Source organism: Prionailurus bengalensis, chromosome A3 (genome assembly GCF_016509475.1).
Source record: "Prionailurus bengalensis isolate Pbe53 chromosome A3, Fcat_Pben_1.1_paternal_pri, whole genome shotgun sequence".
Taxonomy (NCBI): domain Eukaryota; kingdom Metazoa; phylum Chordata; class Mammalia; order Carnivora; family Felidae; genus Prionailurus; species Prionailurus bengalensis.
Genome location: NC_057354.1, coordinates 23,390,349 through 23,415,311, shown reverse-complemented (window position 1 = coordinate 23,415,311; position 24,963 = coordinate 23,390,349). Strand labels below are relative to the sequence as shown.

The window sequence follows — 24,963 nt, the reverse complement described above, 5'->3', positions numbered from 1 at the left end:
TATAGCCTTTTTGTAGACACATTGTTGTATCAGTTGTGAGAAGAGTTAAAAATATTTGAATATTTGTACGTGCTTTGTCATCTTTTAACTTCCAGATTTTTTGAATCAACTATATCAAACTTTTCTTTGATGGCTTCTGAGATTTGAATAACAATTGTTTCCTCATTAGAAGTTCATAAAAATTTATAACAGAGTTCTCTCATGGTTGATTCTGATACTTTTGAAGTTTCACTTATTTTTCTTAAAGCTGTATAAATATTTGAACCACCTGGAATTTTTCTTGGTATGAGGTGTGAGAGCTATGGCTACCCAGTTGTCCCAACACATGCCTCATTATTGAGATGTTACCTTTTCTTACTTTATTTCCATATGTATTTGGATTGCTTTTTTGGATTCTCCTTTTCCATTGATCCATCTGTTTATATATTGCTTGGACAATTCTATTTTACTTATTTTATCTTTGTAATATTTTTTAAATATCTGATAGGGCTAGTACCCCCTTTTATTCTTTTTTTAACAAATTTCCTGGCTGTTAATTTTAGGATCAGCTTCTATCCAGTTCCACAGCTATTCATTTATTGCTTATTTTTATTATTTTTTAAAGTTTTATTATTTTCATAAATTTAACCTAAGGACAAAAGACATCATTATGATGACTCTTGCTATCCAGGAATAAGATATACCTTACCGTTGAATTAAGTCTTTGTGTCCTTTAAATAGTATTTTAGAATTTTCTTCATAGAGATTTTGCATGTTTTATTCTTAGATATTCTTGGATATCTTATCTTAGATATTCTGTTCTTAGATAGTCTTAGGTTTATTCTTAGATATTTTACCCTTTCTGTTATTATTCTTGTTCATTTCTAAATTTAAACTTCTAAAAATGAATGCCAAACCCATATGTAAAAAGTTATTTTGAAGTTTTCAACTTAACTATATTTGATTGAATTTTAGTGAACCCTAGTTCTCAAGACACTTAAAAACTCATTGGTGAGACAGACTTTCATTCTTAATTCTGTTTTCTGCTACTAACTCCCTGTGTTATTGTGCAGTCTTTACTTTACCTCTCAGCCCTAGTTCCCTCATCTGTCAGTTGAAGAATTTGGATCGGTTCTGAATCTGTCTTCCAGCTTTGCTTCCAGCTATTGATTCTGATGCAGTTAGCCTTCTAGAGGATTCATATTTGCCCACGAAAGCCCTCTTGATGCCAGGGCCTGTCTGACTCCAAATAGATGAGGACTTTAGTTCCTTGTGGCTAGGCTGGTGGCCCACCCTCAAGGCCATGCTGGGAAGGAAGGAAGCTCATTGTCCACCTTCCAGAGCTGTCCACTTGGTTGGGTAGTTAAAGGCTTAGGGTCCTGATTTGAGATTGTATGAAGTGTCCTGGTATCTGATTTGGTATCACTTTTCCTTTCCATTCCCTCCTCTGGACCCTTAGCCCTCAGGCTTACTATCCTCAGGCCATCCACACAACTCCCAGTGCTGCCCTCATTCATTGTCTGCTTCTTTCTTTCCCCCTTTGGCTCCTCCCCCGTCTTCTCCCCACTTTCCTTATAGCCCCTTACCCAAGTAAGGCAGTGGAGCCTCAGGGAAAAAGAACTCGCTTTGCCATTAGCCAGGCCTGTGTTCTGACAGGCTTCTCTTCACCATTGCTTCTCTTCAGCTGTGTGACCTTTGGTAAGATTTAGAGAGAATAAACTTGAAGTGCTAACATGTGATTACTCCAGGAGCTAGCAAAGTAAATTAGGTTGTCCATTAGTAGTAGTAATAGGTGCCTAATACATAAAGGCTATGTGCTGGGCTCTGTGATGGGAACTTTTATATATATGACTGGTGATTCCTCACAAACAGCCCCACATGGTCAGTAGGAATAGTACCCGATTTTGTAAATGGGGAAAACTGAAGCCCCAGGAGCAGAAGTGACCTATGCAAGGTCATACAGCTAATGAATGTCTGAGCTAGAATTCAAACTTGGGTTTTGTCATTCCAAGTTAAATCTTCCTCTGAGGACTTGAACAGTTTTTCCTCTGTTCTCATAAAGCGATCAGAAAAGTGAAGCCTCTAGAAATGGAGAGAAAACAGTCGTTTTTGTAAGATCACACTATTTTATAGATCTAAAAATGATCTTCATCTGTGCTGTCCGGTGCAAAAGCCACCAACCTCATGTGGCTGTTGAGCACTTAGGATGTGGCTAATAGGACCAAGGAACTGAATTTTAACTTAATTTGTTAATTTAAATGTAAAGAGCCACAGGTGGCCAGTGGCTGCCATAGTGGCAGGCACAGTTGTAGATGAGGGGTTGCAGCTCAGCTCCTGAGTAGGTCAATTGGGAGTGCTCTCCCTCCCTGATCCTTCTCCTGCCCCTCCCCTTATAGTGGGTCTTATTTTTGGATAGAGGATACCTTCTGAGTTTAATTTTTATTGCTTCTTTAATTCTAACAGTGTGAAGAGTGCCAGTGCTGGCAGCATGGGGTCTGCATGGGATTACTGGAAGAAAATGTGCCAGAGAAATACACCTGTTATGTTTGCCAAGACCCTCCAGGTAGAGATTTCTGGAGTCAGGGATGTTAACAAATGTAGCCTTTTCCACAGCTGGCCGTGAAGCAGCCTGTCTGTGGTCTTGAGACTCATTTCTTCGACATTGGCTAGACTGACTCCTCCTTGCCCCTGCTGCTAGCTCACTTGGCCTGCTGTCCTGAACTTAGCAGTGAGAGAGTATGTGTGAAGCCTGTGGAAGGCCTGGCCTGGAGCTAGAATTATTTTTTTATTGTTATGAAAATGGTGTAAGATCTATCCTCTTAACAAATTTTTAAGTATACAATACACTATTGTTTATAAACTGTAAACACAGCATTGTACAGCAGGTCTCTAGAACTTTTTCATCTTGCATGACTGAAACTCTAAAAATTGTGTAATGCCTTACAGATATGCGTGTCATCCTTGCTTAGGGGCCATGCCAGTCTTGTCTGTATTGTGTCAGTTTTAGAATATGTGCTGCTGGAGCAAGCACCTTTTCCTTTTATTGAGGGTTCATGAAGAGGTGGGTTCTGTCTTTGGCTTTTTGGGGCTGTTGGAGGTTAGGAATATGCCTCTGCTCCCTCTGGTGGCACCTGCCCGCCATTGCATCACCTGGAAGAGAGATCTGCCCTTGAGGGGAAGGGGAAAGGTATATATATAGTTGGTAGAGCTTGACTGATACCCAAAGCAGTGAATTAATTCCTTAGCAGAATCAGTTAAGTTTCATTGTTCATGGCCTCATGGCTGGCCTGTGGCTCTTAGGTGCCCCTTTCCAGAAGTCTTAAATCTGTGGTTCTTGTCTTGCTGTCAGTGGAGTGGTTACATCTTCTCCCTTCACCACCGGTAAAGTTTCTCCCCTTGGCTCCAGTCCCATGATCCCCTTACAAGGCTAGACAGTGTTCAAGAGCCTCTACTTCTGTTGATTCTTTTAGTCCTATGAGGTGGGTCTGGTAGGAGCTCCTATTCCTGTTTTTACTTAGGAGGAAGAAATTGGTGCCTAGGGACATGAATGACTTTCCCAATCTCATAAAGAAAATTGGAATTAGAACTGGCTTGTGGGGCCAAATCTTGATTTTGTTGGTTGTGTAGGGAGGGTCTAGTCACCATAGTTTGTTTTCTAGCAAGTGTGTCCCTTTGGGACCTGATGACCTCAGTCATGGTACTGTATCTCCTTGTGCTGGATGAGTCTATAGATGGAGAGGAATCTGCCCACTTGCTGCTTTTTCCCGAGGAAAGAATATGGTCAGAAGATTAGTCTGTGAATCATACAATACTATCCATGGGCAGGATCTCAGAGACCACTCAGTTTAGCCCTGATATTTGATAGGTGAGCAAATATAGGCCCAGAAGGAACATGAAGGGGCCAAGGTCAGTCAGCCAGATAATGCTAGATAGGAGAGGAGAACCACTGCCTTGAGCTTTGTCTTGTAAAACAGGTGTTACTGCTCTGAATCCTGCTGCTCAGGCCCCTCCTGCAGCAGCTGCCTCTGAGAGGCCACACATCATCCCTGGGGCTCCTTGGCACTGTTTACAAATCTGTTTACTTTATTTTCTCTCACTCCTTCCCTCCGTTTCCCCCTTTTTACAAATCATACACACCATCTTCATCAACTCCTCTGCACTCCTTTGAACTTTTACAACTCTAATTGCCAACACTACAAATAGACTCCTCCTTGAATTGAGTGCTGTCTTTTACATTTAAAGGCAGTGTTTGACTCTGCAGTGTCTTGGGCCAGGAGTTTAACCTAACACTTATTCTTTAAAGGTTACTTATAGATGTTTTTAACAGAATCGAGGGGCATCCCTACCATGTGTTTTAGTAAAGCCAGAAAGAGCCCAAGGACCTTGATAGATATTACATGGGTTATTTAAGGGTTTTTATAGATAGTGGGAGGTAAAAATGCCTGTCTGGTTGAAATCTGTTCTCTAGGCTTTTGGAGCAGGAAACACCACCAAGTCATGTATGGTTGTGTTTTCAGTTCTTCCTAAGGATCCCTGTAATGAATAAGATCACTGAAACCATCCAATTCATATGTCACTTTAACAGATGGGAAATGGAGGTTCAGAGAAGGGAGAGTGCCTGACTGTTTATTTAGTAAGGTGGTATGTGACAGTTGGAAGGAGGATTTGGACCTTGTTTTCATTTGATAAATCCATTTCAGATGTATTTTGCTAAATGCTGGGGTTACAACTATGAATAAGGTGCTTCCTATTATTCTTGCTCTTAGTGGAGTTGGTGCCAGAAACAGATGTCAGAATAAGTAAAATAAGCAAGAAGATGTTAGGTAGGGATGAATGCTTTGGGGTGGGGAGAAGGAAGCAACCAGATAGGGAATGAGTAGGAGGCTTTTGAAGAGGCTTTCTTACTTTGGAAGATAACAAAAGGCCTCTCTGAGGAGGTGGAAAGATGCCAGTTCTGTGGCTTGGAGAATGGTACTCCAGACAGAGAGGATGTTAGGATAGAGATCCTAAGACTGAAAAGTGGGATATGTTCCAGAAACTGAAAGGAGGCCGCTGTAAGGGTAAGGCAAGGAGGGCAGGAAGGAGCTGGGTGCTGTTGGCCTCATTAGGCCAGTGTTAGGGCTTTGGCTTTTCTTTTGTATGTAGTAGGAAGTCATTGAAGGTTTTAAATAGGAGAGGTAATGATGTGGTTTAAATTTAAAGAGGTACCCAGGTTCCCACTCCACCTCTGGCCAGTTCTAGGAGTTCAGGAAATTTACATCTTGCTGCTTTATCCCAACCCCTATTAGGGAGCCTGGCATGTAGTAAATGTATATTGGTGCCAAGTAAATGTATATTGGATGAATGAATAAAATGAACACACCAATCCATCCTTCCAATAATTTATGTGATGATTGTACAATGATGCAGTGGTTTCCATCAGGCCATGTATTAACTCTCTTATTGTCACTGCTTTAGGTCAGAGGCCTGGCTTCAAGTACTGGTATGACAAGGAGTGGTTGAGCAGGGGACATATGCATGGCCTGGCATTCTTAGAAGAGAACTACTCCCACCAGAATGCCAAGAAGATTGTGGCCACCCACCAGCTTCTTGGAGATGTGCAGAGAGTGATTGAGGTTCTGCATGGCCTGCAGCTCAAGATGAGCATCTTACAGTAAGTGCGGCACCTGCAGCTTTGGGGAGGAGTCACATCTGACATCGTGGCGGGGGAGGGCAGGATAAATTTGAAAAATTGGAAAGACACAAAATCAGTGATAAGACAAATGAGTTTGAGACCTTTACTAAAAATTCTCAGTTACACGATAAACATTTTTTTGAAAAAAAAAATCAACCATATACAGGTATAATTTACATATAATTAAGTTTGCTAATCTTAAAGGTTCATTTAGGGTTCTTTTTTTAATTATGTTTTGATGTTTGTTTATTTTTGAGAGAAAGAGACAGAGTGGGAACAGGGGAGCGGCAGAGAGGGAGGGAGACACAGAATCTGAAGCAGGCTCCAGGCTCTGAACCATCAGCACAGAGCCGGACACAGGGCTCAAACCCACAAACTGTGGGATCATGACCTGAGCTGAAGTTGGATGCTTAACTGACTGAGCCACCCAGGCAGCCCTAGGTTTTTTTTTTTAATGTTTATTCATTTTTGAGAGAGAGAGTGTGTGTGTGCCTGCATGCCTGTGGGGCAGGAGCAGGGAGAGAGGGGGACAGAGGATCCAAAGTGGGCTATGTGCTGACAGCAGAGAGCCCAAGTCAGACTTGAACTCATGAACCATGAGATTGTGACCTGAGCCGAAGTAACCGATTGAGCCACTCAGGCACCCCAAGGGTTCATTGAGTTTTGACAAATGTATAGACCCTTGTAACCACCACCATTATCAAAATATGGTGTATGTATATATAGTTTAGTTTGTTTACTATTTTGCTGTACAGTTCTGAATTTTCTTTTTTAGTTTTTTTTTTTTTTTAATGTTTGTTTTTGAGAGAGAGAGAGAGAGTATGAGCAGGAGAGGGGCAGAGAGAGAGGGAGACACAGAATCTGAAGCAGGCTCCGGCCCCGAGCTGTCAGCACAGAGCCTGATGTGGGGCTTGAACTCATGAACTGTGAGATCATGACCTGAGCTGAAGTTGAACGCTCAACCGACTGAGCCACCAGGCGCCCCCTGAATTTTTTTTATGGTGGTAAAATATACATAATATAAAATTTACCATCTTAACTTTTTAATACACCGTTCAGTAGTGTTAAGTACATTCACCTGTTGAAACCAATCTCCATAACTCTTCATTTTGCAAAAATGAAACTTTGCATCTGTTAAACAACTTCTTACCATTTTCCCTCCTCCCAGCCCCTGATGACTGTCATTCTACTTTGTGTGTCTCTGAATATGACTAGGTACTTCATATAAATAAGATCCTATAGTATTTGTCCTTTGTGAGTAGCTCATTTCACTTTGCACAGTGTCTTCAAAAGGTCATCTGGGGGTGCCTGGGTGGCTCAGTTAGGTGTCCGACTTTAGCTCAGGTCATGATCTCGCAGTTTGTGAGTTCGAGCCCCACATTGGGTTCTGTGCTGACAGCTCAGAGCCTGGAGCCTCCTTCAGATTCTGTGTCTCCCTCTCTCTGCCCTCCCCCACTCGCACTCTGTCTTTCTCTTTCTCTTTCTCAAAAATAAATAAACATTAAAAAAAATTTAAAAAAGAAAAGTTCATCTGTATTACAGCCTGTATCAGAATTTCCTTCCTTTTTAAAGGCTGAATGATACTCTATTGTATGTAATACTGCATTTTGTTTATCCAGTCATCCTAAACACCCTTGACTGGTAAACAAAGTAAAATTGAAAGCTGCTGGAAAAGACCATGTTGGCAGGCCTGCTCTCCAGCATAGTGGTTGCTCAGTAAGTATTTTCTCTTCATGGTTTGCTCATGCAAAGAAGTTTTAGGTGTTCTGGTACTATGCTTCTGGCTTTTAGTAGCCAGAAGTTTGAGGAGCTAAACTAAGTGTGAATTCCCTTCTGTGGTTGCACTCTATGTGTTAGATGACCCAAGTTCATGTAAGCTCTGAGAAAGACATATCACTCTTACTCGGTCTGTTGGCTTTTATAACTTACCCCCACTTTACCAAATAGGTCATCTGGGGCCTTGCATGGCACAGCTGCTCTCCCATGACTTCCAGGGGTAGAGTCCCGTCTAGAACTCCAGGCCTAGCTCCTGTCAAGTACTTGTCCTAACGTTTCTAACTGTCTCTCAGTGGTTTCATGCATTTTCTTCCAGTATCAGCACAGTCTGTGTAAGGGATTGATTCTCTTGTCAAGAACTTTCTCAGGTTCTCCCATGAGCCTTTCCACAGGGGACCATCAACAATGACAAGCTAGTGCCATGAGTTAGACATGACAGGCCACTCCCCAACAAGGTTTCCTTTGTGCAGATTAGTCCTAGAGGCCCTCAGCATCAGGCAGAGTGTCAGAGCCCTGGGATGGTAGAACTTTCTCTTGTATTCTGGTGATTCTGATGCACAGAGGCCTAGCTTCAAGAACTGGAATGACAGATGAGCGGTTGAGCAAGGGCACATTCAGACCTGATATATATTGATTTGGGTAAAAGCAAAGGTTCTATAACAGGAATCCCCCAAATAGAGGCTAAAACAAAATGGAATCTTCTTTTTCCATAATGAACGGTCCAAGAGTAGGCAAGGTTCCAGATCAGGTAGATGGCCTTTTTCCAGGATTCCATCTGTGGGCCTGGGGACTTGGGTTCCTTCTGTCTTATTGCTCTGGCATTCCATTGGGGTTCTTCTCATCTGCATGTTTGAAACAGCCTCACCTGTACCTCAACTGTTCAGCCCCCAGGGGAAAAGAAAGACAGGAGAGAGCAGGCAGTTTTCATGGACGCACCTAACTGCGGGGAAGGCTAGCTATGTGCTCTGTTTGAACCCTGGAGTGAGGATGGAGGTGGGGTTAAGAGAATGGGGAGGTAGTTGCTGGGGGAAGTTAGCTGTCACTGTGATAGTATCTGTTGAGGTGAACTGAATGAAGTGACAGCCCTGGATTAAGATGTCAGCGACAAGCTTTTCCCTCACATTTTATAAAACCAGAAAGCTTTACCCCATGTATACCAAATTAATTTCTTCTTAATGAGATGCCAGAAATCGAGGCAGGTGGAAGGTGGTCCATGTGCGGTCCTGGAAAGCCTCAGGTTATGTTCATGATTATAAACTTTGTCGTATTTCTTTTCATTTGAGGTTTCAATCAGATGGTGTTCTCTTTCTTCTTACTAAATGCCATTGCTCCTTACCCTAACCCATATCCCGGAACTTTCTCCCTTCCGAATCTCTGATCCCTGAATCATCTTTTTAAAAAAAATTTTAAGTAATCTCTATACACAACATGGGGTTTGAACTCACCCCTGAGATAAGGAGTCGCATGTTCCACTGACTGAACCAGCCAGGCGCCCCCTAGATCCTTCATCTTTATAGCAGTGACTTTGTATTGGAATTAAATCTGACTTCTCCTAGCAATTCACAAGAGGGTATAGGGTGATCTTGTTCATCATTATATGTGGAGAAAAGATCCTGGGGGCAGGGAGGGAGGTGATCCCAGTATGTGTACACATGGATAGTCTCAGTTGTCACAAGTTCTAGGTCTTCATTCTCAGAAATACTGTTCCTAAGTGGCCTGGCAGGTTTATTATTTTCAAATGCAAAACTCAGTAACTTCAGAGCATTTGTTGTCATTTAAAAAGTGACATGTGGCTATACGTACCATCTTCATGATTGACAGGGTGCACAAAGAAAGGCCAGGGTTATCTTTGTGTGGAGTAGTAGCTGGGGTTTTAGGTCTTACCTGGGAGGGCAAAAATTCTAGGGAGGAGGAAGCAAAGACTTGTGATTTTCATGCAAGAGAAGGTCTATATTGTGGCTTATATGCTCCAGTTAACAGATTTCAGACTAAGTACACTTGAAAGTTAACAGTGATCCTCATATTTCCTGATGCAGTTAGGATTTCAGAGGTGTGTCTGGTATCTTGGATTCCTGGTACAGGCTGTGATACCCCCTTGGGGGCGATCCAGGGACCTAGGCTGCCTTGATACTCTCGTCATTTCCTCTCCTTCCCCAGTGGATAGAAGGGGTGTTGGTGATTGCTGGAGTGGGAGAAGTGAGAGAGGTTAGTTGTAGCTCCTTGGGAACAGAATGTTAGGTTCTGTAAGATCACTCTGGTCTATTCCATTTGTACAGGAAGGCTTCAGTCAAGTAGGTGTGGAGGGGTACCCATATATGGAGTTGCTGATGAGTTAAGTTTGTGATTTTCTGCTGATCTGGTTTCAGTGTTTTTCAGTTGGGGGCTGGGAAGACACTGTTGACTATATCGTGGGATGATTCTTCTTTATCCCAATCATGTAGGATTGTTCGAAGCATTATAGAATGTTAGGCATTCTCGGATTCAATGAACTAAATGTCAGTAGTACCTGTCAGTCATTGTGGCAATTAGAAAGGTCACTTCACATATCTGTCCATCTCTGAACCAAATAGGAGTAGGTAGCACCTGTCTGTGTCTTTGTTTCCAAACGCTCCCTAGAGGGCACTGCCTCCCCAGCCAGGAACTCTGGGAACTGATGGGTCTTATTCAAGAAATCCACTGTTGTGTTTTCCTTCTCTCCCTCCCTCCCTTCCTTCCTTTTTTCCTTCTTTTCATTTAATGATCAAAGGTAATAATAGAAGTTTTGGGTAGTAGAGAAGAGGTAAAAGGTGAAGTTTATCTAGGGTAGTGGCTTTTAAACTTAAAATGTGTATCCCGCAGTAAGAAATACATTTTAAATTACTCACATGTATAAAATTGAAACTAAAATTTCACAGGACAGCTACTCTTTCTTAGAATGGTACACTCTGATATTTTATATTCTGTTTTTCTTTTTTCTACGATTGATTATGATGCTCGCTTCGGCAGTACGTAGACTAAAATTGGAACCATATGGAGAAGATTAGTCTGGCCCCTACAAGGATAATGCATAAATTCGTGAAGCGCTGCAACTGATTATGATCCAATAGATTAATGACCCTCTATTGGTTCAAAACTAAAATAGTGAATGATTCTGGAAGACTAAAGTGATAACACAGTTTTAGGTGCACATACATGTAGGCAGGGCTTTCAACAGATTCTCAAAGGGACGTGTGGTTTAAAAAAGGATCAGAATCCCCTGTTCGTTTGTTCTTTCTTTCTTATTTTTTGAAAACATTTACTTATTTTTGAGAGAGAGAGAGAGACAGAGTGCAAGTGGGGGAGGGGTTAGAGAGAGAGGGAGACACAGAATCCGAAGCAGCCTCCAGGCTCTGAGCTGTCAGCACAGAGCCTGATGTAGGGCTTGAACCCATGAACCGCGAGATCATGACCTGAGCTGAAGTTGGACTCTTAACTGACTGAGCCACCCAGGCACCCCAGAATCTCTGTTCTTTAACAATAAGGTTTGCTCCTTGGGATGGTGAGAATAAAAGATTTTAGAAAAATTAAAAAAAAATTATTAACGGCTTTTATGTAGATGACTTTGATTCCTACCCCCTTGCCCCATCATCAGTGTATTTTTGTAACCGAGTGCTATTGCACACCAGGGTTATCATGCCTACTTATTAGTAAGTTAAGGTTATTTTTAGTAACTTACATTTGAAGAGTACTTTGCTGCCAACAGAGTACTTTTATTTGAATTAATTCACTTAATCTGTATCAAATTCAGTGGCTAATGGCAGATAGAGGGTTAGTCTAGTTCTGCAGAGGAAGGAATAGGAATGAGTCTGGCTGAGTGACTCATCCCAGCTGCACTGCTAATCAGTGGTTGAACTGAAATCTAGTCAGGTCTTCTGACTCCAAGTCCAGTCTTACTCACTGTGAGTGAGTACACAGTGGGAGCTTGCCTGCAAGTGGTCTCCTCAGAGACCATGGATTTGTGTTCCTTTTTGCTTGGCAAATGGTGGCCTGTGGCCAAATGGCCCAAGTGGGAACTCCTCTTCCTATTGGGAGAAACCCCTGTAGTGGTCCCAGGTACTCTAGAGCCCTTTCTATGTTTCCCTCCCAACAGAAGCAGACAGCATCCTGATCTGCAGCTGTGGTGTCAGCCTTGGAAACAGCACTCAGGGGAGGGGAGACCTCATTCCAAACACATCCACGTTACTGAAGCCAGGAGCAAGGAGGAAGTCCCAAGCTATAGAACTTTGAATGGGGCAGTGGAGAAGCCCTTGCCCCTGCCCCTACCCCGGTCTGTGGAGGAGTCCTATATCACCAGCGAGCACTGCTATCAGAAGCCCCGCGCCTATTACCCTGCTGTGGAGCAGAAGCTGGTGGTGGAAACACGGGGCTCTGCCCTCGACGATGCAGTCAACCCCCTCCGTGAGAACGGTGATGATTCTCTTTCTCCGCGTCTGGGCTGGCCTCTAGACCAAGACAGGAGTAGGGGGGACAGTGACTCCAAATCTAGCTCCCTAAAGGTATGTGGTTCACATGTATTTGTTCTTTTTTTTTTTTTTTAATGTTTATTTATTTTTGAGAGAGACAGAGACAGAATGTGAATGGATTAGGGACAGAGAGAGAGGGAGACACAGAATCTGAAGCAGGCTCCAGGCTCCAAGCTGTCAGCACAGAGCCCGACGCGGGGCTCAAACTCACAAGCCATGAGATCGTGATCTGAGCCGAAGTTGGACATTTAACCGAATGAGCCACCCAGGTGCCCCCACATGTATTATTTGTTCTTAATTTAGTGTATGAATGCTTGAGTTCCCCTCCTTAGGGTTCTTTGGGAGAAGTTTGTTGTAAAATTGTTTTTAGTCTAAGATTGTATTTAAATGTGCTTATCGTAGGTATGTTTTTGGTCTGTAAAAATGGGTGCAAAGGCAGGAGAGACCAGGTAAACCAGAGATCATTGATTGCAGGAAATGTCCACAAAACCACATAATCACTAGGGTTTGGGGGTGGAGGTGGGAAGAAGCAAGGAGAAAAGGGTTGATTGGCACTTGATAAATGGAAGTAAGTTAGGAAAATGAGTTTTTTCCTTAACAGGGTTTACATTGTAATTCCACCTTGTTGCTGATTCTTAGCATGAGCAAAGGATGAGCCAAGTGTTTTGTTAAGTATAAGGTTTTCAGTACAATTTTGTGATAGCTTTACTTTGACATTTAACTTTGTAGCCTTGACATAAGAAGAGTCCATTTCGTCAGAATATTTGCTGCTTTCATCACCTTTCCCAAGAATACCTCTCAATTTTTTGTTATTTAAGTCATGCTCTTCTACAGCCTTTTTGTGTTGTCCTGCTCGTGTTATCATCTTTAACTATTCACTGGTGTTATTCTGTCCTGTCCTCACTTGGTCAGTAGGGCTTTGTGTAATTGGAGAGCTTCTCCATCCTTGTTATCCTTCCTTTCAGACTTTACCCTGTGGTTGGCATCACCAGCTTTAGATGTGGTAGTACATACTGCCAGGTGGGGCATCCTAGATTATAAGCCCCTCAAAGGTGGGCATTGTACCTCATTCAGCCTGTGCCCTTGCCAGTGTCTAAACAGTGCTGGGCAAGGCTCGTGAGACCCAGTTTCAAGTCTGAGCTTAGACACGTACTGTGTGATACATGAGCAGGTCACTTTACCTCCTTGGATATGTCTCCTGTGGGAGAGGCCAGTGACTGTGTCCTCTCCATTATTGTGCAGTGTATCTGTGAAAAGCTCTCAGCACAAAGCTTTGCATAGTCAGCTCTAAATAAATATTAGCTAGGCTGTATTTCATTTCAAATGAATGAATGTATGAATGAATGAATGAATGAATGGTTGAGATCACAAACCCCAGAGAAAGTGTGATCCTGAAGACTAGGCAGATTTCCTAGAGATAGCTGCCCCATAATAAAAAAATGAGAAAATACTGGGCCTAAGCAAGACAACTATGATTAAAAATCTCTTTCGTTGATGGCAAGCTGACCTTAAGCCAGCACTGTGTTTTATAAACCTTCTCCTGTTTCATTCTCATGAACCTTTAAAATAGGTTTTACTACTTCCATCTTTCCTGTAAGGTAACAGAGGCTCAGAGAGGCAGAAGAACTAATCCAGGCTCACACATTCAGCAGGACATGGAACGAGGACTTAACACCGCTTTGATTCCTGCCAACTAACATACTAACCCCTGTCTGCACCCACCCTGCTCTACTCTAACCTCAGGGCTCTAGAGCCATTCCGTGAGGCCTATTTCAGACTGGGGCATTGGGCCAGTCACTGGGAAGCAGCTATGAGGCCTTGAGGCCCATGCTGCCTTGTGGTGTTTGCGATTGGTACATGCTTCTGCCTGGTGTGCAAGACAGGAGGAGAAGGAGATAGAGATTTGGAATATTCAAGCTGCAACTGGTTTTTCAGATGGTTGCAAACACTGGCTGTTTGAGAAGGGACTGGGAACTGTCTCCACTCAGTAACTTAAATGCCATTGCATTCCTAGGTGAGGGAATATGTCTCCAAAAAGGTCCTACCTGAGGAAGCCCCGGCTCGGAAGCTGCTGGACAGAGGAGGAGAGGGGCTGCTGAGCTCCCAGCACCAGTGGCAGTTTAACTTGCTGACCCATGTGGAATCTCTTCAGGATGAAGTCACACATAGGATGGACTCCATCGAGAAGGAGCTGGATGGTAGGACTCCTTCTCTGGCTCTTCACAGACAGCTGTATTCTTGCCTCCTTTCTTTTCAGTCTCATCCACCCCCATCCTTCTCTCAAGATGGGCAAGCTTTACTTTTAGTATTTACCAGGCACTGCTAAGGTCTGTGTGATATCAGGAGGCCTCCTTCACTTACCCAGTGCCTTCTGCAAAGCAGAGTGCGAAAGAGCGCCTGGACTCTCTGCAGGCCGTGTGCGATCTGAGCAAACCTTTGCCAACCAAGTTCTGTGAGGAATTTCAACTTTGACTTAGTAGAGGTTTTGGATGTCTTTGAGGATTAATCTGAAGAAACCTTTTATTTCAGCCTTTCATAAAAATCTAAAATGAGGCCTTTCTTCTTTATCAGTAGAGATTTAAGAACTTGACTCAGTCATTTGGGTAGCCTCTGGGTATTTCTCCCAGGTGTTAGTGGTAACAGATGGCCCTTGTCATGATAAACTTGATCAAGTTCAGACTTTGATCCCTAGAATGTCACCAGCTTGGTTTTTGAAGATAGAATTCCTTCTTGATAGTTCACTTATTTCTTAATTTTTTTGTTTCAATCTTAAAATGGAGCCAAATTTAAAAATAAATATTCCCGGGGCGCCTGGATGGGTCAGTCGGTTAGGCGGCCGACTTTGGCTCAGGTCATGATCTCGCGGTCCGTGAGTTCGAGCCCCGCGTCGGGCTCTGTGCTGACAGCTCGGAACCTGGAGCCTGTTTCGGATTCTGTGTCTCCCTCTCTCTGACCCTCCCCTGTTCATGCTCTGTCTCTCTCTGTCTCAAAAATAAATAAATGTTAAAAAAATTTTAAAAATAAATAAATAAATATTCCGTTTGAGGATTCTGAATATATTGTCTACTGTTACTATATTGGGGACATAAAACTACTTTCATGAAATAACTCAGAAAAATACCATATGTTATGCAAGCTAGAGTCATGAGGGCCCATAGGTCAGGGCACGTGTATGGCTGAGGCCCTGCCAAAGAAGTGTGTGAGGGGAAACAGGAAGGCTTTCTGGAAGTCTTGGGTGTGAAGTGGAGCCTTGAAGAGAGTGAGGTTTTCTGCTGGAGAGGGGGTGACTTGGTGGGTGATGAAAGGACTGGCTTGACTGGGAAAGGGTTACCCTGTTGGAGGAAAGTGAGAACTCTATGCCTTTATGCTTCTTTCCTGCCTCTGAGGCACTCCTGAGGAACTAGGAATGGGAGACTAATTCAGGGTCCCTTCTGAGGGCATTTCTGAAGGGGGAGTGTTTCTGTCTCTTTTACTCCTAAAAGGTTTTCTTGGGTTCCTTAGAATTGTAACTGATGCCACTGTCTGAAAACCTTGCTATTTGCTAGTTAAAAGAGGATTAAATGCCAGACTAGAAATTATGGGTTTTGAGAGAATGGCAGTAGGAGTGGTTCTGGGTCCCTGGATTAGCACTGTGGAAACAGGGAGAATGTTCTGTTGCCAGAGGAGCCTGGCCTTAGAGCAGACATCAGAGTTTACCCACTTCTTTTTTTTTTTTCTTTTTAAAAAAATTTTTTTAAGATTTGTTTATTTTTGAGAGAGAGTGTGATCAGGGATGGGGAGAGAGAGAGGGAGACACAGAATCCAAAGCAAGCTCCAGGCTCTGAACTGTCAACACAGAGCCTGATGTGGGGCTCCAACCCATGAGCAGCAAGATGACCTGATCCAAAGTCGGACACTCAACTGACGGAGCCACCCAGGTGTCTCAGAGTTTACCCACTTCTTACTCACTGACTTGCTGTTCCCACCCAGTCTCATGGCCACTGTGGTGAGAAGGATAAGCCTGGACTCCCTTCTCTGACCTGCTTGAGGGCCTCTTGTGTGTCCTGCTGATCTGGGGTCACATACTCTGTTCTTGTTCTGAAACTCCAGGCTCTGAAGTGTGAAAATCAATTATAATTCTTAAAGACTTTATTCAGACAGACTTTTCTATTGTATTTTTATCAGAATCCTATTTTATTTCAGCTACAGTAGAGACAACTCTTCAGTTCATCCAAATACCATTAAGATAAACTGAGCTTTTATAAGAATTTGGATACAGTATTCCTTTTAAGAAGTAGCCTCGTAAGCTATTATATTGACTAATTTATACTTTTAAAAAGTTATTGTGGCTCCTGGGTGGCTCAGTCGGTTAAGCGTCCGACTTCAGCTCAGGTCATGATCTCACAGTCCATGAGTTTGAGCCCCGTGTCCGGGCTCTGTGCTGACACCTCAGAGCCTGGAGGCTGCTTCAGATTCTGTGTTTTGCTGTCTCTCTGCCCCTCCCCTGCTCATGCTCTGTCTCTCTCTGTCTCAAAAATAAATAAAAACATTAAAAAAAAAAAGTTATTGTTTCAGTATTAACCATAGCTTAATAATTTAGTAAACAGTTGTAAACAAAAGATTTTTAATGATCATGAAAATATTGAATCTTTTAGGATGAGCAACACTTTAAAAAAAAATTTTTTTTAATGTTTGTTTATTTCTGAGAGAGAGACAGAACATGAGTGGGGAGGGGCAGAGAGAGAGGGGGACCCAGAATCCAAAGCAGGCTCCAGGATCCAAGCTGTCAGCACGGAGCCTGATGCAGGGCACGAACCCACAAACCACGAGATCATGACCTGAGCCAGAGTCAGAGGCTCAACCGACCAAGCCACCCAGGCACCCCAGCATGAGCAATACTATTTTAAGAAAAAAATGTTACCTTAAGGAGCATTGGCCTCTATCTGGATGGTCTGAGAGAGTGTATTTGAAATGAAACTTTACCTGTGTGACCTCCTGCATTGCTTAGAATCATTACATTGCTGAGAAGCTATTAAGCTTCCTTAAAAGAGAAATGGGGTGATGGTCCAGAACACAGTACAGAAAGAAGACTGGCTTGCTGGATGTTGGGCTCCAGAGAAGATACTAGTGGCTACTAATACGTACAGTTCTGGGTCTGGTCTTCAGTCCTGCAGATCTAGAGAGAAGGCTTCCACCTTAGGGTCTCTAAACCCTCCTCTTCACCAAGCTCAGAGAATACTGAGTAGCCTAGAGTCTTCTAGTCTGGTGTTCTTTCTCCCTGTGCATGCCTCCCAGGTCACCATAGTGTTGGGGTATGTCTTTGGTGAACCTGGTGCCAAATCTGAAGTAGTTACAAGACCATAAGAGGGGTCTCTCAGCAGTTGTAGGATCATCTTGTCAAGGAAAGATGGACTGACTGACATTCTTTCGGAATTGACGCAGCGAATCCTGACTGCCTTTTTTCTACACTCATCTAGATGGGCTCTTCCGGCATTGACTTTTGGCCTTTTTCTCCATTTATTCTGTTTATTCTCATGCCCCTTTGCTAAGCAGTCCCCTGTCTCCTAGTTTTTTTTGTTGTTGTTGTTGTTTGTTGTTGTTGTTGTTGTTGTTGTTTGAGGGATGCAGAGAGAGAACACAAGCAAGGGAGGTGCAGGGGGAACAGAGGATCTGAAGCAGGCTCAGATGCTGACAGCAAATAAGCCCAGTGTGGGTTTTAAACCCACAAACCATAAGATCATGATCTGAGCTGAAGTTGGACACTCAACTGACTGAGCCATCCAGGTGCCCCCTTCTAGTTTTTTTCCTTAAAGACTTACTGATGTATTGAAATTGGTCACCATGGAGTTTTTCTTGCTCAGCAGGTCACTAGTACTCTCACATGACTTTGATCCTTTACTCTTGGCTTTCAAGTTCATGTCTGAGAAGGCAGTCTTATTTTTCTTATTTTCAAGTCCTTATACTTGTTGGGATGAAGGGGAGGGACCGTTTCTCCTTCTTGGAATCCCCAAATACCAACAAGAAATCAGAGGGTGGTAGGTGAGCTCTGTGAAGCCCGAGCAGTCAGTGGGGCGCTTTGCTAGGCCGTTCCCACTGCCTTTGTTGAGTGCCTACTATGTTTCAGGCATAATTGAGTGCTAGGGATATCGTGGTGAGCAAGGCAGACTTGGCCTCTGCCCTCATGGAGCTTGATCTTGTGGTAGAGGTAGGTATTAATTAAATTATCCCATTACATATAATTATAAACCATGGTAAGTACTCCAGAGGAGGAGAACATGTGATCGCACAGCGTTCTTAACCCAGCGACCAGATTCAGGGGGTAGAGTTGGGGAAGATTTCTTTGAGAAGTAACTTATAGGGAACAAAGAATTCTGAAAGGTGCGAAGAAAGAAGGAGGGCCAAATCTGAGGATGGAAAAGGATTATGTGTGAGGCTGTAAGCTACATGAGGAACAGGCACTGGGTGCATCTTGCTCTTTCTGTACCTTTGGCTCAAGGGTCCAGAAAATGCTCAGTACAAGTTGATTTATGAACTAGAAAGGCTCCAGGCAAGCTAGGGTGAGCACAGGGCCTCCCTGGAGGGGCTGGCTTCATGTCAAAGATGTATGGTTCCAATGTGGTCTCTCCCCCAAATGCCTGAGCTTCAGGGAATGGCTTGGGGAAGAATAAACGTCTTCTATAGAGAAATCCCTGCTCTCAGAGGCAAGGCAGCTTTTTAGGTATTGAACCAATACAATCAAGATCACTAGTAATTGGACGTATTACATTAAATACTTAGAAAATAAAATCAGAGTATTCTGTGCTACTGATGATAAGAATATGAAGCAAATCAGAGCTTATAGTGATAAAAATAGACCTTTTCAAATCCCTTTAGATCTTCATTTTTCTTTTTTCTTTAAATTTTCTTTTAAAGTTTATGTATTTAGAGAGAGAGCACATGTGCTAGTACACACAAGCAGAGGAGGGACAGAGAGAGAGGGAGAGAGGATCCCAAGGAGGCTCCATGTTGTCTAGCACAGAACCTGACGTGGGGCTTGATCTCCCAAACCTCAAGATCGTGACCTGAGCCAAAACCGAGTAGGATGCTTAACTGAGCCACCCAGGCGTCCCCTAGATTCTTATTTTTCTTAACAGGTGGCTAAAACATTAGGATCTCTGATGTCCAATGAGGGAAAACCTTATAAATAATGGGGAGTAACACTGAGAAAGGTGGGTTCTTTAAAGCCTTCTAGACTCCAGAGCTACACTAATACGGTAGTCACTAGTTATATGTGGCTATTGAATTAATTAAAATTGAATAAAATTTGAATTTAGTTACACAGTTGTACCAGCCAGGTTTTAAGTGCTCAGTTAGCTACATGTGGCTAGTGGTTACTGTATAGACAACACAGACATCAACCATTTCCACTGCAGAAAGTTCTATTAGACTGTGCTGCTCTGAAGCATTTGAACCTTGTCCTAGGGGTAATACTTTGTAGAGAGGGTGTAGAGTCAGTGTCACCTGAGTGGTCCTCCCTCCTTGCCCCCTGTGAGTAGTAGATGGGAGAGGGTGCTGAGATTCTTGCTGATGTTCTTACAGATGAAGTGTTGGGAACTCACTGGGTCTTCTCTCTCTTCTGCCTACAGTGTTGGAGAGCTGGCTGGACTACACTGGGGAATTGGAGCCCCCAGAGCCGCTGGCCAGGCTTCCACAGCTCAAACATTGCATCAAGCAGCTGCTGATGGACCTGGGCAAGGTGCAGCAGATCGCACTCTGCTGCTCAACATGAAACTGGGCACCCAGAACTAGTGGGGGCACAGTCCTGGGGCACCTGCAGGAGGAGCTTTGCATATTTAAATAAATAAACCTAGCATGCCGAATGCACGTGACACCGACTGACTTCAGGGATCTGGGCAGGGGTGTGATGGACATTGGACAAAGGGGCCATTTTGGCTGCTGGAGGGCAGGGCACTCTGATCTTGAAGCCTACCAAGAAGGTGGCAAATAGACTCTTGGGATTCCCTTCTGTGCACATCGTTGAATGGAGAGTGAGTGAGTCTTTTTGCACAAACTTCACTTGAAATCGTGCCACTGATAAATGGAATGAGAGCCAAAAAAGTTTAGTCGGAAACAGTTGTAAATTCAACTTGCAGCTTATTTAATTGACTTTTTTGTCAGGGTGGGGCACATGCCAAACCTTCTGGTTTCTACCTGGCATGGATTTAGGCAGCAGGCATCATTTACATTGTTCCAGCTTCATGAGAATGTCGTGACTTCACATTCTGTGGAGGTTGGGAGGGAGCGGAGGCCTTGGCTGCCCTGCCTTCTCCTTAGGACTCTTCTTCACTTTTCTCACCACATGTCTTGCATGACTTCATGGTACCAGGGACAAGTTTTGTATGCTTTTACCCCAGAGTTGGCTGGGTTGTGTCTTTTGTAGCAGAGCCCATACAGCCTGTGGAGGAACTAGAATCTCGCTGTAATAATCTAGGAGGAATTCCAAACTGAAGCAGGCAGGGTCTGGAACCCGAAGGACAGTGTTTTCTACCCACTTCTTAATATTGACAGCTTCCCAGTTCTATTTAATGTCCAAAAAATGGTTCCCAAAATTTTGAACACTTTTCACTGTAAAGATTTGTTACAAAGGATGTGGTTTGGGGAATTACCTTATTTTATATTGTTGTAAACAAACTTCAGATTCTACATGTGCCGCTTTTTTCCTTCCCAGAAGGGTGTATGTTCAGTAGTTGACGTTTTCAGAATTGTTTTAATATACTTTAACACTTTAGATTTCCTGTTTATATTTTTTTGTGAGGTCAAGGTGATTATGCTGCTTAAGGTCCAGGTACAGTTTGTACCTTTTGAGACAATATTTGTTAGTCTTGCAGGTTACTGTTCCACCTGTAATTGCTATATTGTTTTGTTTTTCCTTGCTAGACAAAGTTAAAGAAAACGTTCCATGCTTTGAGGAAATGACCCCTTTCACCATTTAGTTTACTTATCACTAAAGGCAAAAATCAAAGCACAGTTGTCCATTAACACTCACAAGTTAATTATGGGTTTATGAATCTGTAATGTTATATGCTGCAAATATTTACTATGTAAACGTGAAGTAGCCATTATCTCTATAGCAATGACAGTTATCTCCAGCGACCTTCGGAATGATTAGGCCTTTAAGGCACATAGGTCATTGTGGTCTTGAAGGCCTCTGTACCAAAATCTGTTTCAGGGAATGCTCTGTCCAGTGATTTCTTCACCATTTGATATAAAATGAATTTAGGACCAGTTGACCTGCTGTAGCTTATCCATCAGAGGGAATACGTGTGGCTGTGACATCTGTAGTAAAGCTGACGTGATTCCTCTACAAGAGGCTCTTTCCCATTGCTAACATTGGCCTTTCTGGTGGGGGAAGAAATGTTCAAGGAGTGTGCATGACATCTATATTTTGCATAATTTATCAGACAGCCACATTATAGAATTGTGTGTCTGAAAAGGGATGAAACAGGATGATTTTCTGTAGCCACAACTGTGAGGTATGATGACTGTTGTATTATTAGATTACTGATTTTTGTTTTCTGAAAATACATTTGAGCATCACATCTGGAGAAGCTACAACTTTAAGGGAGTCAATCTCATGTCTTTCTCAAAAATGGAAGCAGAAACTGAATTACCCTAATTTTGCCAAGTGGCTGTTACTGGGTCTATTGTTTAAATTTTGTAAAGGAAATAATCCCATTTCACTCATCATGACTTTTGTCCTTAGGAAAGCAGGGATGACTCCCAAGTTCTGATAACCTCAATGTGCTTCTCTAACTTAAAGCCATGTTGAGGGGCTCCATCCCCAATTCCTGGGTCAAGTTGAATTAACCCCAAGTTGGAGCACTGGAAACTGTTATTTGCAAAGATTACTGTTACCGTTTAGAAATATGTACACTACCTAAGTTTTCTTTTGAGAAAAACTATCCACCTATAAAAAATTGCCTTGACAAAAACAGTTCTGGTTTGACTAATCATTTTGTTTCTTTAAATGGTGTTATGCAAGGTGGACCCTTGATGAGCCAACATTGCACTGTGGATACATATCTATGTTTACGCGCTATTAGAACAGAAGGCGCTGTATATAGAAATGTTGCTTTGAAGCAATATTTGCAAAACATGCAAACTTCTGTATCTGTATTTGGAAAAAAATAAAACAGGTTTTTGTTGCTATGTTTCAATCATGTTACTATAAAGTTCTGTACCCTACTTTTAATGTGCATTACATAATTTTCTATAAACCTTACTTTTTAAAGGAAGTCTGCTTTTACACTGTAAACGATTTATCTTCTGCAGGGAGGCAAATGCAAGCTTAAGATCCTAAATTCCAAGAAAGTATGCAAAAGAATTTTGAATTCATCTAAGGGTCTTTAATAATTTCAAAAGTAAAATGCCCCTACACCAGCCTCTAACCCAGTCTGGCTCATGCTTTGTGGTGTGAGCTGCAGACTTATTAAATTACAATTGTTGAGAGCAGTGAAGGGAAGATAGGTCTGGCCTTCCTCATATTAAGAGATGGCACCCATTGCAATTGGGATCTTTCTGAGGCCAATCCAAACTGCCTACAGACCCCAATTAGTTCCTTCCTGGGTGGGCACAAGACTTAAGGAAGAGGAGCCTTTAAGATTTCACAACAGAGCTTGTGAATTACAATGTTGCCAAATTCTTCTCTAAGCAATTGCTCATTAAAAAAAATAATGGAGGCAGTTGGGAGAGACGTTAAAATGAGTAGAACCGGCAATAAAATAATTTAGTTCACACCAGTTGTTAAATCTTAGGGGCCTAAAATATGGCAAGAATCACTTTGGAGACTTAAACCAAAGCTCGCAAGGAGCTCTCCAAAAGAACCTGCATTAAACACTAAAATAGCCCTCTGGCTTGGGTCTTTTGGGAAGCCCGTGCCCCAAGGGCAGGTTGATGGCCGAATTGCTATTTGCCTGCCACAACCACTTTCCACTACCTTTTTAGGTGGGAAAACAAATTTCATATTCTAGTGAGACATCGGGGCGAATACGGAACCCAGAATGTTAAAACCCTCTTTCCGTAGACTCCCAACTAAACAAAGGAATCCCAAGTGGGGTCCTGTGAGGCGAGGAGAAAAATTTTCCAGATGCGGAGGCCCAGGCCTAGCCAACACGTTAATGATCCCACAAAACGAGCAAATGCCAAGTGGACAGAAAACAAAGGCTTTATTCTCATGGGCTCCCAACTTGGCCTCGCCACCAGCCAAAAAGGAGGTCGCAAGTAAATAGGCTCGGGAAAACAAACCTAGTAAAGGACGAACGAAAGGGACATATCCGACGACTGGAGCTGCCCAAAAGTCATTTCTCAGGAACGCGTAATGGAGAGCCAGGTTCAGCCCCCGGACTCGATAGTGGCCCCAGTCCAGAGAACTCCCGAGCCCGGCCGCCCGAAGCTCCGCCGCTCAGCCCGTGATGCGCACATCGGAGCGGCGGCGAAGCCGCCGAGCCCGCGCCGCCTCGGGCAGGATGGCGAGCAGCTGCTCCTGCACCAGCATCTCCACGATCTGCTCCTTCGTGCGAATGTCGGGTCGCAGCCATTGGCGCGAGAGCTCCCGCAGGTGCCGGAACGCCTCCCGCGGGCCTGCGGCATCCTGGTAGCGGAACTGCCGGAAACGCTGGCGGAACGTCTCGGGGCCGGGTCGGGAGCCGCCAGGCTGTGGAGGGGAGCGCGGAGCGACTTCGGCAAGCGGCGGGGAGTCCAAGGCTGCGGGCCTCAGAGGCAGCTCCAGGGCCGCGGAGGCAGCCGCGGGAGGCGTAGGAATCCCTTCAGACACCGCGGCGCTGGGACTGGAGGGTTCGGGGGCAGACGGTAGGGCCTTAGGGCTCGACGAGGAGGCCGCAAAGTTACGCTCCGGACCTGAGCTCAGGCCGGCTCCTTCTTCCTCCTTCTCTGGCGGCGACGTGAGGCCCGCAGCAGCCGCCAAGCTCGGCTCCGTCGCAGCCATGACTCCTAGCTCCGGACCTCACCCTTTGTTCCGCAGGCGTGGGCTCAGCACTGCGTCTGCGCGGGAGCTGGCTGAGGAGGGAGACGTTTCGCGCGTCAAGGCCCATCCCACAAGGCCTCCAGGCAGGCGGGCGGGGGAGGGCCGACAGCTCGCCCAGCTCACCAACTCCCCAAAAAGACTCGAGGCTGCCGGAAGCGGAAGTCTCCATTAGCTTCTCTGATGAGTTCGGCGCCAGAGAGCCCGGAAGCCGAGTCCCAGCTCCCGGAAGCGGCGCCCCCTAGCGTTAGCGAGTCGAGTCAGGAGGTGGATGTGACGGGGGAGCGGCGGCGTTCCCAGCTAGGCGTGCGCTGGGCTTCTCTTCACGATGGCTCCTCCCAGCACCAGTTAAAGGAGTCGGAGTCTGAGGAGGAGAGGGAGGAAGACGAGCCGGAGGAGGAGGAGGAGCTCCGAGGGGTCTTTATCCACTTCGGCCCGCAGGTGATCCGCACCTACCGCTGCTTGCACGCCTCCTTACTTGACCCTGACTAGGATGATAGCGAGCCACGGTTTCGCTGGGGCCGGCGTCCGACCGGTGGCGGGAGCGGGATGGCGGGACGGAGGTCGGGCAGTAGGGAAGGTCTCGACCCGGGGAAGTCCTCTCTCCCTGAAAAGAGGAGGGTAGGCACTTGCCTTATTGACAGGATGACAAAATACAAGGGTGTGTGAAGATCCCCAACACACATAGTAAGACTTGCCCCTGCCATGTCACGAAATATATGCTCAAGAACTGTGCCATAATTATTTTTTGCGTGTCCTTTGAAACCAAGGGACAAGTGCCTCTGTTCTGCTTTTAACATTAAGATTAGTAAATAGACTGTAGATGCCTTGCCCCATATGGTGGCCACTAGCCGCATGGGCTTACTGAATCCTTGAAATGTGGCTAGTCGGAGTTGAGATGTGTTGTAATGTAAAATACACACAAGATGTAGTACCAAAAAAAAAAAAGGTAAAATATTTCAGTATTTTTTACATTGATAACATGTTAGGTTGATAATATTTTGCGTATGTTGGGTCAAATAAAGTGTATTATTAAAATTAACCTGTGTCATTTT

The 24,963-nt window shown here is 44.1% G+C and overlaps 3 protein-coding genes and 2 non-coding genes across 11 annotated transcripts in view; 3 read left to right on the top strand and 2 right to left on the bottom strand.

Annotated features, from left to right (window-relative positions):
- PHF20 (PHD finger protein 20) overlaps positions 1-22,085 on the top strand; it is a 171,535-nt gene extending 149,450 nt beyond the window's left edge. For all 6 annotated transcript variants that reach the window (XM_043602499.1, XM_043602500.1, XM_043602498.1 and 3 more), the window contains 5 exons: positions 2,443-2,542; positions 5,437-5,632; positions 11,538-11,943; positions 13,925-14,108; positions 19,515-22,085. In XM_043602499.1, the coding sequence (XP_043458434.1) occupies positions 2,443-2,542; positions 5,437-5,632; positions 11,538-11,943; positions 13,925-14,108; positions 19,515-19,657 (1,029 nt within the window). In that variant the 3' untranslated portion in view covers positions 19,658-22,085. The remainder of the gene's footprint in view (positions 1-2,442; positions 2,543-5,436; positions 5,633-11,537; positions 11,944-13,924; positions 14,109-19,514) is intronic.
- On the bottom strand, positions 2,904-3,010 carry LOC122467366. Its single transcript, XR_006292909.1, has one exon. It is a non-coding gene; the product is annotated as a U6 spliceosomal RNA (small nuclear RNA).
- LOC122467397 lies at positions 10,399-10,503 on the top strand. Its single transcript, XR_006292931.1, has one exon. It is a non-coding gene; the product is annotated as a U6 spliceosomal RNA (small nuclear RNA).
- A 989-nt stretch (positions 22,086-23,074) lies between the features above and the next one.
- SCAND1 (SCAN domain containing 1) lies at positions 23,075-23,924 on the bottom strand. The gene has a single exon (XM_043602516.1). The coding sequence runs from the start codon at positions 23,870-23,872 to the stop codon at positions 23,330-23,332; it is 543 nt and encodes a 180-aa protein (XP_043458451.1). The 5' UTR covers positions 23,873-23,924; the 3' UTR covers positions 23,075-23,329.
- A 60-nt stretch (positions 23,925-23,984) lies between these two features.
- CNBD2 (cyclic nucleotide binding domain containing 2) overlaps positions 23,985-24,963 on the top strand; it is a 65,573-nt gene continuing 64,594 nt past the window's right edge. The window contains exon 1 of one of the 2 annotated variants that reach the window (XM_043602504.1): positions 23,985-24,349. In XM_043602504.1, coding sequence (XP_043458439.1) covers positions 24,092-24,349 — 258 coding nt within the window. In that variant the 5' untranslated portion in view covers positions 23,985-24,091. The remainder of the gene's footprint in view (positions 24,350-24,963) is intronic. The other variant, XM_043602503.1, reaches the window with a different exon arrangement.

Bases quoted from the DNA above. Each gene is read 5' to 3' on its own strand.
- SCAND1 (XM_043602516.1), bottom strand. From the start codon at position 23,872: ATGGCTGCGACGGAGCCGAGCTTGGCGGCTGCTGCGGGCCTCACGTCG.